The following is a 17,936-nucleotide window of genomic DNA, read 5'->3' on the forward strand; positions in this document are numbered from 1 at the left end:
ACGATAACAACAACGGCTAAAAAAGAAGACGGCTTTGTTTATTTTTATGAAACGCTTGTCGGTTGATTGAAAGACGACGTTTATCTTAGATAGATCGCGCGATTGAATAATCTTATCACAACTTACGCACTCGTATACTCGACATATAATAGTTCGATAAATATTCGACCCTGGGTGTGAGAAATGTGTTAAACAATGAACTATTTCTGTGGAACTTCCGCATGAAACGTCATCGTCATTTTCGGCACTGCGTAATATTGGTCTAATACGCCGAATCTATCTAAGTCATCGTCTAAATTATATCACGTTTACTGCAATCAGGATGCAATATTTGACGATGAATAATATCATAATTGTAGCTCGTGCTATTACTTTCGATTTCCTAAGATTTAATATATAAGAGTTAGACACAACCTTCGATTAACAGCAGTTGAGAGTAAAAACTCTGAACAGGAAATATACTACTTGTTTTTTTACTGAAAGATTGATCTATTTGTCTTTATTAGATTTTATCCTTATTGGAATAAAGTCATACATGAATATAACGTAATAATTGTCATAGTGAAGTCTTATACTATTTTTCTAGCAGAACGTCTTCATGGAAAAAATGATTTCACTAAAATATCTAAAAATTTAAGTTTCAACAAGTATAAAAACAATTTCATTGAATCATTAAAATAATCGTATGTAGAAAACTGAAGCATGATGAACAATACTATAAAAGCTGTTGAAATTTTATGGCAAACAGAGCGCCCATAATTACTTTAATAATCTTCAATAAAATTATTTTTAGACCTATATCTAGCTAAATCTTTAGATACTTCAATAGAACTGTTCTTTCTGTGTTCTTAAAAATATTTTTAATTGCTTAAAAAATATTAGAGAAGGAAATTTATTTCTCCCTTTACTCTCATTAAAACTACAAATAATTCTATGATATTTACATCACAATTGCATTGGCTAGAAAAGATGTTCAAGTTTTGAAAAACAAGATAATTTGAGAGAAGTGCAATGATGATCAAATTATTAGAGTCTCGTACATAAATTACCAATTTTACGTTAAAGCAATTATTGTCTAAATGTATTGTGTCGTCGTTTTTATGAAATACTGATGTGTGTGTTTACAAATTTTAAATATATATATTATATACCCTTAGTACCGTTATAAATAACACTATCTCTCACATATCATATACGCCATTTAGTATAAATGTCATCATTTCAAAGACTCTTGTTTCACACTTGTTTGCTAATACATTTTAAGATTATTAAAAAATTAACATTTTAATTACTTTTGTTATGCTCTTGCAATATTGTCTCGGTAAGTAGTTTATTTTTGAACGTGTTTGTGATTTATATATATATATAAATGTTACGTTACGACCAATTAATTTATTTATAGAAGAGATTTTTTTAAACATGGATAAGGGCAAAGATTTTTCTTCAAGGAAACTTTCCGAAATAAAAATATTCATAATAAATCCCCTATAGACATTATGTGTACCAACCTTCACATACTAATTTTATTTCTACACAAAGTTAAGAAATACATTTTTCGAATTGTGGCTTTAACTTGATTATCTACCGTGCATAAACAATGGAAAGCTGTTTTACAAAAAGAATAATTATTCAACATTCTATTAATAATTATTCAAGCATTGTGTGACTTTATTTCAATAAAAATATAGAATGTATAAGCAAATGATGAGTCAATCTTTTATCAATAATAAAATAAATAAATAATGTTCTCATCGATACTTATTAGTTTAAACTCTCATACGGTCCAATAAGATTTGATATTGTTTGCTGACGTCGCCTGAAAATAGATGTTCCTACTAATATAATTATTGCGAAGAATATTACTAAGGTTTCGGTAGTCTAAAAGCTTAGGACGCTCGCACGGAATGCCAGAGATCCGGGTTCGACTCCCGGCCGAGGTAATATTTTTCGCAATATAAATTAATTATTGATAGATTTTTAATATGTCATTCAACATTATTAAGATCGAAGATGCTACGAGCATCAAAATTGTTAGATTGTTAGTCAATCTAACTCGTGATAGTACTGCGGTAGTTTATTAGAGTTGCGAGTTCGAGGAAATTTCGGCGCGCATTTTTAAGAATCTACATACGTAGTGTATAAATCCACACAAAATTATATATTAGAAGCATCTAAGATCCAGCTTGTTACGGCATGTTCTCATCGGTGCTTATTAAATAAACGACGTATCTTCCAGGATTCGTATTAATTTATCTATCCCTATATATTGAAAGACATTACGTGTATTCAGAAAAAAGTACGTTTTTCGTCTGCTAGAGAGTCTGTTTTCACGTTCTCCGCGTAGAGGATGGATGACCACGTAAAAGTATCCCGTTACCACGGTAGCCCAGATACCGGATTACGGAGCACGAATTGTCAATCGCGTGCGAACGAGACGGGCTTCTTAAAGAGCCTTTCAAAGTGTTGTGGCAAGGCTTCTAGACGGACTTCACCGTCAGATATTTGATCGAAACGTTAGAAATTTGCGAGAATCGGGGATTTTCCTGGAAATTCCGAAATAACGCTTAGTTCGGAATTCTAAGAAAAGAGACATATATAAGATCGAGTTATTTACGGAATTCTGTTCTCCCAGCCTTAAGTATATGTGTTTCTGTATCGCTGTATAAAAATTTCATACGATTTATGATCGATTGGAATTGACTGACGATGCGTTTAATAGGAATGATGCCAAGGCATATTTATGTTCGTTTCTCATCAAATTGCTCATTTATTCGTATGAATTTAATGCACCGTTATCGTAATATGTCGCTGTCCCATTAACATAATTGTTAACAGACCCGTAAGGCGTCGGCTCGGCTGATCGGCATAATAGAGTAAACAAGCTGGCGCTACACAGCCACTTAATCTTCAATTGTCACGTTTATGGGTTACATTACGAGGATTCTCACGTGATGCGGTTCGACTAGTGGCTAAACTTTTAAACGCTTCTTACACGGGTGCGAATCACTATTCAACCGGCAAGCGCATTCCTGTAGTAAGCTAGGGAAGTATCGACGAGATCGATAGTATAGTGTCGGATTGGAGAGCTCAGCCCAGATTTCAGGGAACGCTTTCAGACTGAACGCTCGTTACAGGCTCGATAAAGCTTTCCGTTTGTTGTAACAACACGTTCCACTGAATCATAATATCGATAATAGCGTAATGCTGGCATGCCGGAGACCCGCGAGCTGAATGGCGCGAGTTTATATCTTTCGACCGCCTATTTACAGAATGTAACCCGTGAGCTACAATAAGAATGACTTCTACTTTTAGTCCGGTATTCTCCTGCTAGTCTTGCGAGGGGAATCCTTAAAGGGATTTTAATCGTTTGGTTCGCTTGCATTCTCGCATGAAACGGTAAACTGCGTTGTTCCATTTTGAATGTGGGGATGATTGTTAAACAAAAATATATAATATCTAAATAATATATAAATATCTTCGTGTGCGCGTTTCAAAATTAATTATAATACTTTCACGGAAACAACGATTTCGATGGTTCGAGAAAATTATTTTCGAATCTGTATCCAGCTAAATTTTTAGATAATTCAGCAAAACTTTTCCGTGTATCATTTGGAAATTAGTTGACAGAGGAAAGAGTTTTATAGCGTCCATCACGATGGAAAAAAAAAGCTAACATGCGTGCCTGTTCATCATAATCGCTAAATGAGATGTCCCAAATTAATGGGAAATTTGTGATTACCGGATGTCCATGAAGAGCTCTATTTTTTCTCTTAATTATTACGGTAATTAACCTATTTGATACGCTACGGCGTCGAATAATGGTTCCCGGGTGTTGCGAGTACGATAATAATTTTTTTAATTTAACGCTCAATATGTGTCCGAAACTTTCCTTTATTAATATTATATTATTTAAACGTTATTTATAAAAAAAATTTGCATATTTGTTATTGGAGCCTTTAATCTTATACTTCATTATTAATTATTATTTTGCTCTTACATTTCAAAGTTCATATTCTTATGTATAATGTATATCTAATATGTTTGCAGTATTTAGAGATAAGGACAGGTTTAAGAAAAGATTAAAAAAAAATTTATCTTTAATTTAGTGTGTTGTAGTATTCAGAGACAGATAAAAGTATAGGTTTAAAAACAAGTTTTTAGAATAACAAGTTTACCTTTTATATTGGTTGTATTTAAAGATAAAAAATATGTAGGTTTAAGAAATTTTAAGAATACATTTTAAAAATAATAAATTTATCTAGGTATGTATATATATATATTATGTTGCCATTTTGACACGAAAATAACATCGAAATGATGACAAATAACGTTAGATTGCTATTTGGATTTATAACTTTAATTTTAGTTGTATGCAGTTTTTTGAAGACAAAAAATGATTTGAAAAAAGATTTCTATAATAGAACAATAAACTCACCTTTAATTTTGGTCTCCTGTGGATCCAGAGGAGGTAATCGTGGATGAGTCTGCTGCCCCGGTTTCTTCAGCAAGACACCCACGACTTGCGGTAGCGGCATCATCATATTCGCTTCTCTTCCGAGCGCCTCCTCTCACTTTCGAAGCGTCAATTCGCGTCACTGGTCATATCGATATCGCACTCGCACATATCCCGATCGATGAAAAATTTTTATCTCTTTTCGATCCTGTGCTTTTCTCCTTTCGATTTCGCGAGCTGCACAGAGTTTGCTATAACTTTCGACCTCCCGTCTGATTCACTAGCTTTCGTTCGTTTTGCCCGAGAAAACGAAAATTAAAATTCCCAAGCGGAATCCCGAATTGAAGAAGCAGCTGCCAATCGTCGCTAATTGCTTCGTTGGCCGACTAGCTCGTCGCAGAGAGACAGAAGAAAGACGATGAAAGCGCCAGTTGGGACCTTCTTGCCACTGACACAATGCTCCTTCTGCGTGCTGCCTCGTTATCGTCCGCTCCGCTACGCCACTCGGCCGTCCTCCTTGTTGATTGGCGTCGCCCGGTATTTTTTTTTTTTTTTTTTTTTTTAATTCGATCGGCGCGCGAGCGTGACCCCGCGCGTTCTCGGCGCGCCAAGAAGGACACGAGCTCCGATTCGCGAGCTATTATCGCCGAGAGCAACACTCGTCGTGCAATGTTTGCGAGCCATTCGTTGACGGGTTTGCCAACGAGTTCATCAACGATCTTACTAACTCGCGTGCCAATCGGATCTTCATTCGTAGGCCTCAACCTCGCCGACAATCGGCGATTATTTCCGAGCGCTCGACGGGACCGATGATTCGGCTGTTCCGATCTGCCATCGTTACGCGAGACTTCGTCCCGTGCTTCTCCTCGCTTTCATGCGCGGAAGAATTAGAAGGAGCGAAAGAAGTGGAATGCGTCAACCAATTTCGACTCGATTAATTGAAGGATTAATAGTGTTGGTTGTCACACAGCTTTCGAGACGCGCTGACGGTCTATTAATCTCGCGTGTCCTCCGTCTTAATTATGAAGACGCGACGACATCAATTGAACATATAGACGTGATCTGCGTGTATTTATCACGACGCGTTGATAAGTCGTATCGGAGGCGACATCAGGTCGTGAGAGTTTCTCGATCGCGACTTTCAAGTCGAAAGCGGTCGACGCTCATCTCTCGCTGCGCTCTTCGTCTCGCTTCTCTCGCATGCACGATGACTTTCGGCCAGAATAGAATACCGAATGTATCGATCGAGGTCGCATTCCGAGATTATAGAATACGAATGTTAATGCAATCACAGTATGGAATATAGAATACGAAAGTTAATGCAATCACAATATAGATATTGTAGGAGAACGTTATAATTTGATAACGACTGGATTGTCTTTATAATCGACGATTGTAAAGAACCACTATTTGCAGTCGCATGAAGTTTAATCCGCCTTTACAATATTAGCGTGCACATCGCGTTACCATTCCTATAATACTCCGAATTTCCGGCGTATACGGCACTTACATCTAACTGCTCCGAAATCGACGGCGAGAAAATCAAAAATTCGATGATCTATTTATTCGTTCTTTCGATGAACGCCACTTCCACCTTGTCGATCGATACAGCGATTTCTCTTAAAAGTTAAATCTCTCTCGCAATTACAACGCTAAGCAAACTTTTGCGAGACGCACTTCCGGTACTCGGTGGAAATGATCACCAACCCCCTGAATGCAGAGCGTTATCACTGTACCTTTGTACTTCCAAGGGGGTGTGATCGATCCCTTAATTACTCCGGCGGCTTTACACGCGCCGTCAACGCGCAGTGGAGGAACGAACGACGAAGCGCCAAACGTGTGACAGCTTGGCGCGCGCGCGGCGAACAACTGATCGCAGAACGGCCAACGAGAGAACGCATAGTATCCTACTCGCTTGCTCGGTCCCCACTACTCGCCATCTGCGTCGGATATCTTTTTCTTTTCCCGAACATGAGACAAGGAGGGAGAGAAAAAGAGTAGCACGCAGAGAAAGAGAAACCCTTGTAAACCTTTAATAGTGTTTACAAGTACAACCTTTAGGACGATGTTAATATTTATTTCTTCCATCGTCTTGTGATGATAAATAGCGTGGAAATATGGCTCCGAAAATTGATTCCATCAATTTTCTGAATTAAAACCGTGACTACATAAAATAATGTTTTGAAGAAGTATGGAATTAAATTATATTGAAAAATAAGATATATATTAACTATCTAGGGGTGAATGCTGTATCTTTGCAATTAATATTTACTTTAAAATTAAATTCGGGATAAATTTAGAGTAAATTTAAAATCTGCGCAGATTAGATACATTTATAAAGATGTGTCACTCAAAACATTATCAAAAATATAAAAATTTTATAGATTATTTATTGTTATGTTTGAGTATCTGTATAAAATTTAAACACAAATTTTTTATTAGTGTGAAAGTTATTTCACTTTTTACTTGTCCTGATTCTTACAAAATCACGTGATACTTATTTGCAAATTTAATATGAAAACATTATAAATTATAAGTCAAATTTTTGATATACATTTTTAAAACTTAATAAATATTCATGCAAAAGTGTTTATTTAGAGATCCAGTTATTTGTTTAAAAGTTATTTACTAAAACTCCAGCAAAATATTGTAATTGCTGTATAAAATATTAAAAGCCAAATAATTTTTGTTTTTTTTAGTTGATTTCAAAGTGTATTTATGACAAAATTTTTTTTATTGATGTTGGTTTATTTTTTTGTAATAGCTTAATCGATATTATACTACCATTATCATTACTATTATAAAACGTCTTTGAGTCTCTTGTTCATTTATTATTACATATACTACTTTTAGATTGTGTAATGTTAGGAGTGAGAAAACACAATAACGATTTTTGTAAGTCATATATGAATATAAACACTTTTTAATAAAATATTTGCACTAAAATATACTTATAAAATTATCTAATACTTATAAAATATACCTTTTTCGAAAAAAATTAAATTATAATTATTTCTATATATACAAATTTTTAATTTGTTATAGCTGTATACGTATATAACTCATTTCGTTACGCACAATCCTCAGATATATAATTATTTATTGACGAAATAAAAGGAGAATTTTTGTATATATATTTTACAAGTCAGTTTTATCGATTGTAAGTGTTGTTTTATTATAAAACCTATTTTCATATTAATACATATGTAAGAATTTTTATTGTGTATTCTCTGACATACAATTTGAAATAATAGTAGTCAATAAACAGAAGCTCTAACACTAAGTACTGAAGATGGAAATGCACGTAACATTGAACATTGAAGTATACATTGAAGAATACATTTAATCATCACAAAGTCTATTACGTTTTGCAGGACGTTTTCGAGTAAAATTAGTAAAAAAATTGTTTTTTCAACAATAACAAAACGATATGTTACCTCTATAGAGGATTAACGAAGAATTCAATTCATTGTTTTACAAGAGGATAATAAATATACACTTACGCGTTTTGTCTCAATGTAATTTTCTTGAGAATTTTTTTCATAATTGATGATTGTACGAATCACTGTTAACATTCACATAAAGTTTAATCTGCCTTTGTATTGATGCAATTATTTTGTAGAATTTACTTGAGACACAGAAGCTAATCTTGGAGGCTCTCTTTGCTTCTTATTTCTGTGTTATACTTACAAATTTAAATTTGACATTCCTTATGATGAGAATCGCATTGTTTGCAGATTCTCTCTCTCTCTCTCTCTCTCTCTCTTTCTCTTTTCAAGATTTTATCATTGTTTCATCGTTGAGAAAGAACGCGACTATTCTTATCGTATCTAATTGTTTCCAAGTTGTTAACAACTCGATTCGATTTTAATTGTAATATTTCCTCTGCGATATACCGCGCAATCGCCAGTCCGCCTTTCGCCATCGACGGGAAGGATACGGAAACTGATATTTTTCAATCTCTTTCACGAGACGCAGGATGCGGGAACTCGATCTCAGCCTATGACGCGCGAAGGTTTCAAGACCGCCGATCTATGACGATAAAGTGTAAATTAAAAATACGGTGACACACTTTCACCGTTAAGTACCGCTACTACTCGCAACGTAATGGCCACCATTCAGCTTCTGTCTGGGTAATAGACTACGTCGTGCGTAAAAATTTTGCGTAATTGTTATGGTCGCGAGTAAAATAACTGTCGTGTCTGGTGCAGAGAAAATCTTCCACAAAATAGAACCTCTACCACGAGACGAGGTTATCGTCATTTACGGCGGACGAAAAGCATATTCGCGTGACTCAGTTCGCTCTCCCACTCCGTTTTCTTCGAAAATCTATTTGGGAGTGCAACGGAACTGCAACGCGCGAGCGAACAAAAGCAGCCCCACTGCAAAAAGTAACCATATACCGTGCTATCGACCGCATTATGCTCTGGGAATATCGCCCCTTATATTGCTCTGTCGGAGCTAGAACACCATAAAACTTCGGAAAGTGTCACGCGATTCGCGCGCATGCAACAGCGACGACGATGTATTATAGCGGAGTTTCGTACATTATAACACTCGGAACTCGGGTAGTAGACTTTAAAACACGGAGGGCATCCTCCGTATTCATGCATGTGAAGACTATTTCACAAGAGATACTATAAGTATAGCAGAGGGATGAAAGAAGTAAAGAAGACGGAACAATCACGGAACGGTTTCACAAAAAATTGACGAGAGAATTCGATCAAAGATAAAAATAAAAAAATTTATTATACGATATTGTATAATATGGCTTGTAACGAGCTTTGACTTCGGCCAATATTCTTTATTTAAATATGATCGTATTGCATGATATAAAGGCAATTTTTCTAAAATATATTAAAATTTAACTAAATATAATTAAAAATAATTTTGTTGAACTATCAAAATAACTGGACAGTTATTTTGACAGTTATTTTTTATAGTTATTTTTATTATTAAACTAATTTCTAGAATGCTATTTGTAGTATTGCTCATTGTACTTGAAATTATTTTTGTCTTTATACCATTAAATTACAAAATTGTAATTTAATTGAAACAATAGAATTTTTTCTGATCGGAAAGTGAAATAATACAATATTTTAAGTAAAATAATGAAATTGTTTGAATTAACAAAATTGTAATTTGAGTGAAATAATACTTTGAGCGAAAAATAACTTGAGTCAAGTAACACAATATTTGAAATTTGAATAATGCACCACAATTGTTTCAGAGTAAAGAAAGAATTTAATTCTTCTCAAAAAGGATTTAGTTTTAGGTAATCTATGTATGTTACTTAAAAAGTTAATCAATCACATTTGTTTATTTAAATATCGTTTCGGTTGGATTATTAATAGAGAGAAAGATTTATTTGGAATCAACATTTCTATTTATGTTTATTTTATTGAAATATTTTATTTCTAAATAAAACTATTTTGTTTAATTAAAAATTTAGCTTGATTGTGAATTCAATTAATTACATTTCTTAATTAAATAAAGAATTGATTTGGTTGATGTATTACAATGACTACGTATTACAATGATTACGTTTATTAAATTTTAAGAAATTCGCGAAAGAATTGCTTTTTTTTTTTTTATAAAGAAGTGATTTTCGTGTCCTTTTGGCCTAGAAAAAAAAACGTGATCCAATTATGTCCTTTTCAAAATACTCTGAAATTGTTCCACTTGTTTTGGAAGCATTTTTTCATATCACCCATATTTTTTGGAATATTTGTCAATTAAAATGAATTATATAAATATTAAACATTAAAATCTGCTTTGATCAAAAATAGGAATCTTTTTTTTACTTGCTAAATTTCTAAATACTACTTATAATACGCATAGTACGATGTTAGACATTTCATCGCCATCATAGTAATATTCTGCACGTGTTCGCTACGAACAAAGAACGTGTCTGTCGAATTTTTGTCGGTAACTGGCAATTGGTCTTTGCACCAGACGACCGCGGATATAATAAAGCTTTTGGAAAATATTTTTATCTCCCTCGCAAAGCACGAAAAAATACAGTCGGCTGTACCGAATGGTGGAGATGACGAAATAAAATAAGAAGTTCTATAAATAACTGATTCCTGCATGGGAAGAACGTTTACCGAAGTATATGAAAATTTAGTTAGATATAAAACATTTGTACAGGAACAATAGTTTGTTGAAGTATGTAAAAATATAACTGTGCACACAGATAAAAAATACTTTTGTTAGACCATCAAAATAATTATACACGTATAGCAGCTGCTAGTTGAAAGCTTTTTGCAACGTTGCACATTATGTTTAGGTGTTTTACATAAATATTTTAATAGCCTAACAAAATTATTTTTAAATTTGTGCGCCAGAAATTTTGTGATGACTAATATTATTCAGGGGTGGGCAGATTTTCTGAAATAGAAAAGATTTAATTAATATATGCAATAATCTAAGCTTTAATTTTCTGAAAAATTGAATAAAAATGAAATTAAGTAGGTGTTCAAAATTAACATGTTCGATTTTTATACAAAAATATAACGAGCATTTTTTGTTCATAAAAAAAGTATAAATTTAAAAAACCCTTTGATTAAAAACTAGTTTTAGATGTCTAACAATAAGATAAATAGATAAAATTTTAGATTAATGTGGATTTAATGGTTTTAGGAATATTTTGATCATTAAGGGGATGCTGGAGCCGCCTTTTTTTACCGATATAGCTAGCGTTTTCATTGATCCTGTCTAACCACTTCGCAGTAGTTTCACAGAATAAAAATTCCTTCTCCATGATTAAAATATCCGAGCTAATATACGTGCCCCTGGTGTTTCTTTCACGAACCTTTTGCAATACTCATTCGGTACTGTGCCATTCAATGGTATCCGTCAAAGCATTCGCGCGGCCGGTTTGTAAACTTCATGCCTTGTAGTCGAATATCTTAAAAAAGAAAAAACTCACTATTTAAAAACTATTGACATTATGTATACATTTAGTTATTGACACTTTTTACTCGTCTTTCATGAAATACTTGTGCCCGTATAAATAAATATATTTATTTATATATTTTTATTATTAATTACAAGAAATATATCACTCACACACACATGGGCGTGCGCGCGCGCTCACAGAAAAAACGGAGTGATTATCTCTTGTAGATAAATGATTTTTACTTTTTTTTATTATATTCCTCAAAAACTTTATTCAACATATTAAAATATTTTATATATAGGGGAGAGTGATCTAAATCGGACCTATTTGCAGTATTTGTTCTCTATAAGGCGTAAATAAAGTCCGATCGTAAAACCAATATGTTGTTCGAAAGATCATTTAATTTCCTTCGTTTTTGCTTCAGACAATTTTGACATATCTCTTGACATATCCAACTAGGTTGTGACCTTCTTTCTTTGATGAATTAGCAAGCTTACTCGTCTTTTTAGCGTTTTTTGTATAGATCCTACTTGGACACAAGTTCTTTCGAACTATTGGAACAAATTTTACAATAAACCGCAAAAGTAATCACAACACTCTTGATATTTTTTAATTCTACACTCTTTAATCATCTTAAATCAATTACCGTTCAAATTTTTAACATTTTTTAAATAATGATTTACAAATTTTCTTTTTTCAAAAAATGTTTGCATGATAATCGAAAATACATATTTGCGTCTATTCTATGAACGTTATGAGTACTGCCAAACTGCTGTCACATGTTCGGTATCTTATAAGGACTTTACATTTAAAATAGCACTCAAATCTGCTTAATCGTATTTTTTTAAATTAAAAAGGTCCGATTTGGAACACGGTCCGATTTAGGACATTCTTCCCTATTTATTGCATATACAAAATTTGTATTTTATAATCCTTTATTTATTCACGTCAATAATATTTAAAAAAAATAATTTTTCAAATTTATACGTTTAAAATTATTTTTTAAAACTAATATTTTTTAATTAACTTATGTAATCTATATGTACATAAAGTTGTATTAAAATGAGAATTTGATACTTTACTAGGATTCCTTGTTAGTCGTCGTCGTATAACTTAAATTGTTTTTGTTTCTAAACTTTCATTATGACAGTCAGCTTGCTAATGTCCCGAATGCATTCACGATACCCGATACAAATAAAGATAAGGTTAGATTCGGACCGCGCGCTTAGTACAACGCGTAACTCTTACTTTCACTTTTTATAAGGAAACACGTATACATTCGTTACGGCACGCTAATTTTACTAGTCGATTATAACGTGTTGATTAATTATTTCGAAATTGCCTCAAACATGAATCGCAAAGTTAATCGTTGACTTTGCTTTGATCATCGTCGTGTATTCCAATGTCACTTCAAATTATAAAATTGCTGTTTGGCGGAATAAAATCCGTAGGATAAAATCTTACCTACTTGGAGCCTAAATGTTAAGAAGTTGCCGCCAAGACAGTATTTTCGTTTTGAATCAGTAAATAATTAAATAAATAGAAATTATTCGACTTATTCTAATATAGTATGCTAATAAACGTTATATACTTCTTTCCGCCAAGATTTCGAATCTTTGTTTATATCATTGTAAATATTTAAGATATCAGTTATTTTTTGCCATAAGATAGTTACATCTTTATATGTAAAATCAGCTGAAAATTTATCCGACATCAAAAAGATTTTTCTTTTTCCATAAATTGTAATAATAATGTTTTTGGTTCTTCAGTAATATTTGCACTGCACTTTTTTATCCATTTTTGTTCTTCGCGTGAGATATTTAAGTTCAAGTGCGAGACTATGCATTGATATACGATTATTATTTTAAAAAATGCAAAATTGTAATATATGTTACTTATTGAGAAGTACTCGATGTTTTTACTATAGGTAGTTAATAATCCAATATTGCCATATATTCTATTAGTGCAAAAGATACGTATACGAATTTAAATACGAGCGCTCGCATGTTTTGTCTTAAAAAATACGTATCGATGAGATCGAACGATAAGCGTATACGTATTTAAACCATTCGTAAGTTACGTAAACGCAAAGTTACGAGTAAGTTAGAGAATCGGGGCCCAACATCCTTTTAAAAATAAAGTAGTGAATTTTAAAAATAATAAATATGTTTTTAGAGCAAGACCTTGATTCTCTGATTTACTTGTATGGGGGCAGAGAACGAGACGTAACTAGACGTAACTGTCGTAGTCGTGATGTAGGATAAAAAAACAATGGTTTAAAAAATGTATACATGTTAGGAACATCTTTTGCTAGCAATATATGTATATTGTAGATATTTACAAAAATATTAATTAAATTAAAATGATAATTCCAGGTGGTGAAAATACATATTCATAAATTAATTTTTTCAAATTTTATTTCAGTGCTTATATTCACTTATTAAAAGCTATTAAGATATATGCACATACATTAACATTATATTCACCTCGTCTCTCTAACGCACTTTCCCGACCAGTTACGACTACGACATTTACATTTTTCTCTGTCTTATCTCACGTTACGACGTCTCGTTTTCTGTTAACTCTACTCGTAACTTTACGTATGCGTAACTTACAAATGATTCAAATTCGATTCGATACGTATTCTGTAAGCAATATGCGAGCGTTCGTATTTAGATTCGTATACGTATTTTCACAAATGGAATATATGGCAACATGGATTATTAACTACCCGTAGTAAAAACATCGAGTCTCTCTCTCTCTCTCTCTCTCTCTCTCTCTCTCTCTCTCTCTCTCTCTCTCGCAATAGGTAACAAATATTACAGTTTAATATTTTATTATTAAAGAATTAAATGTACTGTTGTCTTAAATATTTTAATTCATTTAAAATTCTGTAACATTTAATCCACTGACCACTAGTTTATTATGTCTAAGTTATGTATACGTAAAGTTATGAGTAAATTAGAGAATTGGAGCCCAGTTCTTTTAGTGATAACGGTGACTATTACAGATATATATACTTACTCAAAACCAAAACCGAAAAGGATTGAAATCCAAACAGACTCGGTAATCGTTACAGTAAAAAAACTGGAATCAAAAGTTGGATTTAATCTCGGACCGTTATCGTCCGGACCGAAATTTTTCGGTCCGTTGCGCTACGCGCCACGCCGCTACGACCGGGAGAGAACAATTCTCTTGCGCCTGCGCTTACGCCCTTATGCCATATTATCACGTGTTACGCCTTGTCGTGTAGACTAGGGATGGGCGATACATTAAAAAATATCGATATTGTGTATCGATATGTATCATAAATAAAAATATCGATATATCAAAAATATCAGAATTGTATCGATTATTATTAATATCGATAATTCGATACATTGTAACCATTAAGGTGCCTTTTCATATTTTCGCTCTTTTTTTTTACCGGCGTCAAAATAAGTCACGTGACAGAAATTGACGATTGTCAAGCGTCAATTTTGATCACGTGACCTATTTTGACACTGAAAATGAGTGTCGAGTGTCAATATGAAAAGGTCCCTATACTAAATATTTTTCATATTCTTCTATTATTAGTACAACTGACGATGAATATTTTAAAAAGACATTTTTTCCACGAATGATTTGGTTGGCTATCCCACTAGCCACGGAGTAAAAAGATCAAACTCGTGGATGAAGTATGGACTCGAAATAGAAAATCAGGGCGATGCAATTTTAATGCCATTGCGGGAAAAGTTGGAAGTATATACCACATGATAATGCGTACGAAATATTTAGTCTTCCTTTTACTTCGTGGCGCCAGCTTACGCAGCGCGACAAGCGTACCGCAAAGAATAAGGAGAATTCTTTGGCGTACCGCGTCTAATGAGCAAAATTCATGACTGTATCGAAAGTTCGATATGCCTGTTAAACTGTCGATACATGTTAATATTGAAAGATAAAAAATCGATACAAAATATCGAAAATCAAACTCAAAAGTATCGATATTTTACGATATCAATACTTGTATCGCCCATCCCTAGTGTAGACGAGACAGCTGAATAGTCGTCAACTTTAATGATGTTACATCATATAGCCCATATGGCTGAAATATATGGATGAAATATATTACGGACTTTTGCAACATAGGGTGAGTTTTTAAATTCATCGATTGATCAATCGCATTGTGCGTAGATGTAATTTTGTTCTGTAAAAGCTACATTTGCGCATAATGCGATTGATCAATCGATGAATTGAAAAACTCGCCTATAGTGATAGTGTACACTACAAAAACAAGGGAATAAAGTTTATAATTTGAGGTAGAAGTACAGTGGCTATATTTACACCGTGCGCTTAGTTCGCGACCTATAGAGGAAAAGCCCCCTATTATGAGATAGGCGCTTAACATGAGATAGCGGCGTTTCTGCTAAACTAAATAAATGCTATCTGTTGATTCTATCATGAAATTATTGCTCTTGGATTGAAAACTATTTAGTGGAAAATTCATTGTTAGATCATGCCTGCAGTAATTGTAAAATAAAATTTTAGAGTTTGAATGTTTTCGAGTTTCATTGAGATAAGCATTTAATCTTTGTTTATTATTTAATAAGTAATTATTTGGCAATAAATTCTTCATGTAGTAATAGAGTAAGATCGTACTGATAGAAAAATACGAAATATGTTGAATTGTTTAATTAAAGAAGTTAGATTTGATGATCGTAAAGCTGTAAGACGTGATACTCGTAATATGAGATACCCAGGATATTTCTAATATGAAATAATCTATACTTCTGTGCCCAAGTGATAATCGATGTTAAAGTATAAATGTTATTGTACAATAATAAAAAGAATAACCGGAATGAACATTGAGGGTCTGTTTCTGCAATACTTCATTCCAATTACTACTGAAGACAAATCCTGAATACAATGCATCACATGCTCAATTTACGCGCATAGGCTGTACTCGTTGATATGTTAGAAACATCAAATAAAGTTTTTTTAATTCTAATACTGATGTACTTTGTGCTTTATTATCGATTTCTCGGGGTATCTCATGCTAGGAGCACAATTTTTCGACTTTGCGATTTGTTCACCTTTTACATTTCTTTAATTAAAAAATAAAATAAAATTTGAATTAAATTTTACATAACACACACTATCTTAAAGCTTATTAAATCCTCTTCAAAATGACCTATTATTTTTTTTAATTCTACCAATAAACATTTAGTAATTACACAAAATGAACTCGGTATCTCATAATAGGGGCCTCTACTCTACGATAGGTGTCTTTGTTTAACCTACAGGATAAACAAGGATATCTATTGTATAGGCATAGGTCGCGGCCTAAATGCACGGTGTGTAAATGTGTAGCTAGGAAAAGAAAATGTATTATACCTACTCGATTCATAAATTTAAGTTTTATTTACTCAATTTGTACAAATTGATTCTTTTATAATGATACTTTTGTATATATTATCTAGTCGACTGTAATGCAAATTTGTATTTTTAGGTTTGAAATGGAAACTATGATGTAGGAAGATTGTACTGAGGATGTGGAGTCATCTACAGATTTATGCGACATGGTACAAAAAAAAAGACAACAAAGAGGTTCATAACTCAAGAAAATGTATGGAATATATTATGTATTTTTTAATTATTAATTATCTTTGTAATTGTCTTATTGATATAGATTTTGTATCAAAATATTAAAATAAGATTGTAATTATTTCAATTTTTACAGCAACGATGCCGCTATCATTGTTATGGAACCTGAGACTGCATTGATAATGACTCCAAAAACTGAGTTGTGGTATCTCTAGCTCTAATCATTAAACAGAATATAACTGCAAATATTGTCAAGCTCTTACCAAAACAAAAAAACACAAATAGTCAAACAACTATATAAACATAAGACAATGATTCGTACAGTTTGAAACTATTATTAACATGTCTATCATTGTAAATAAGACTCTCTGATATAATTTGATGCATATTTTCGACTAAAGAGTAAGGACTGTGTTTTTATTGATGAAACGATAATTCAAAATGAAAACTTAACTTTATAGATTTTTGGGAGACCATATGCTTTGGATAAATTGAAATTGGAGTGTAATAAAAAAGTTTTTTTTTAGATATACAGTGGCGTGCAAAAGTTTCTGGCCAGTAAAATTTTGTACCTTAATTTATCAAAAAGAGTCTGATAAAATTATTATTATTATAGTAGCTGTTAGTACAAAATTTCGTTACCCACGTCTTGTACTAATATCTGATAATTAAAATCTTATCAGGTTTCTTTTTTTATAAATTAAAATACAAAATGTTATTGATTGGAAACTTTTGCACGCCACTGTATATTCCTTTTATGCCAATTTTTCATGATTGAATTGACTATTCTCAATGTTGTTTATAGGGTGTTTTTGTTTTAATATATGTAGTCTCATCTTGAAGCACACATTCCTTCTATTTTTATTATATATTAATTTTTATTTAGTGCCACCGTGGTGTTACCTTTATCTACTCGGGTAAAAATTATTTCAGTATTTGATTTAAAAATTGTACTGTAGGAGTCAACGCTTATACATTAGCGATATTTACAATTATAAT

The 17,936-nt window shown here is 32.6% G+C and overlaps 1 protein-coding gene and 1 long non-coding RNA gene across 3 annotated transcripts in view; one reads left to right on the plus strand and one right to left on the minus strand.

The window, feature by feature from the left end:
• Positions 1 to 6,245, minus strand: part of LOC108776630 (uncharacterized) — a 40,452-nt gene extending 34,207 nt beyond the window's left edge. The window contains exon 1 of the mRNA XM_018543302.1: positions 4,436 to 6,245. Within this exon, the coding sequence (XP_018398804.1) occupies positions 4,436 to 4,541 (106 nt within the window). The 5' untranslated portion in view covers positions 4,542 to 6,245. The remainder of the gene's footprint in view (positions 1 to 4,435) is intronic.
• Positions 6,246 to 15,387: 9,142 nt separating this feature from the next.
• LOC108776653 (uncharacterized) lies at positions 15,388 to 17,239 on the plus strand. Of its 2 annotated transcripts, none has more exons than XR_001940793.1 (3): positions 15,388 to 15,483; positions 16,843 to 16,959; positions 17,074 to 17,239. It is a non-coding gene; the product is annotated as an uncharacterized LOC108776653 (long non-coding RNA). The 2 variants fall into 2 exon arrangements; XR_001940794.1 differs by lacking the exon at positions 15,388 to 15,483 and adding an exon at positions 15,509 to 15,652.
• The last annotated feature ends 697 nt before the right edge of the window (positions 17,240 to 17,936 follow it).

This window comes from Cyphomyrmex costatus, unplaced genomic scaffold (genome assembly GCF_001594065.2).
Source record: "Cyphomyrmex costatus isolate MS0001 unplaced genomic scaffold, Ccosl1.0 scaffold367, whole genome shotgun sequence".
NCBI classification, from domain to species: domain Eukaryota; kingdom Metazoa; phylum Arthropoda; class Insecta; order Hymenoptera; family Formicidae; genus Cyphomyrmex; species Cyphomyrmex costatus.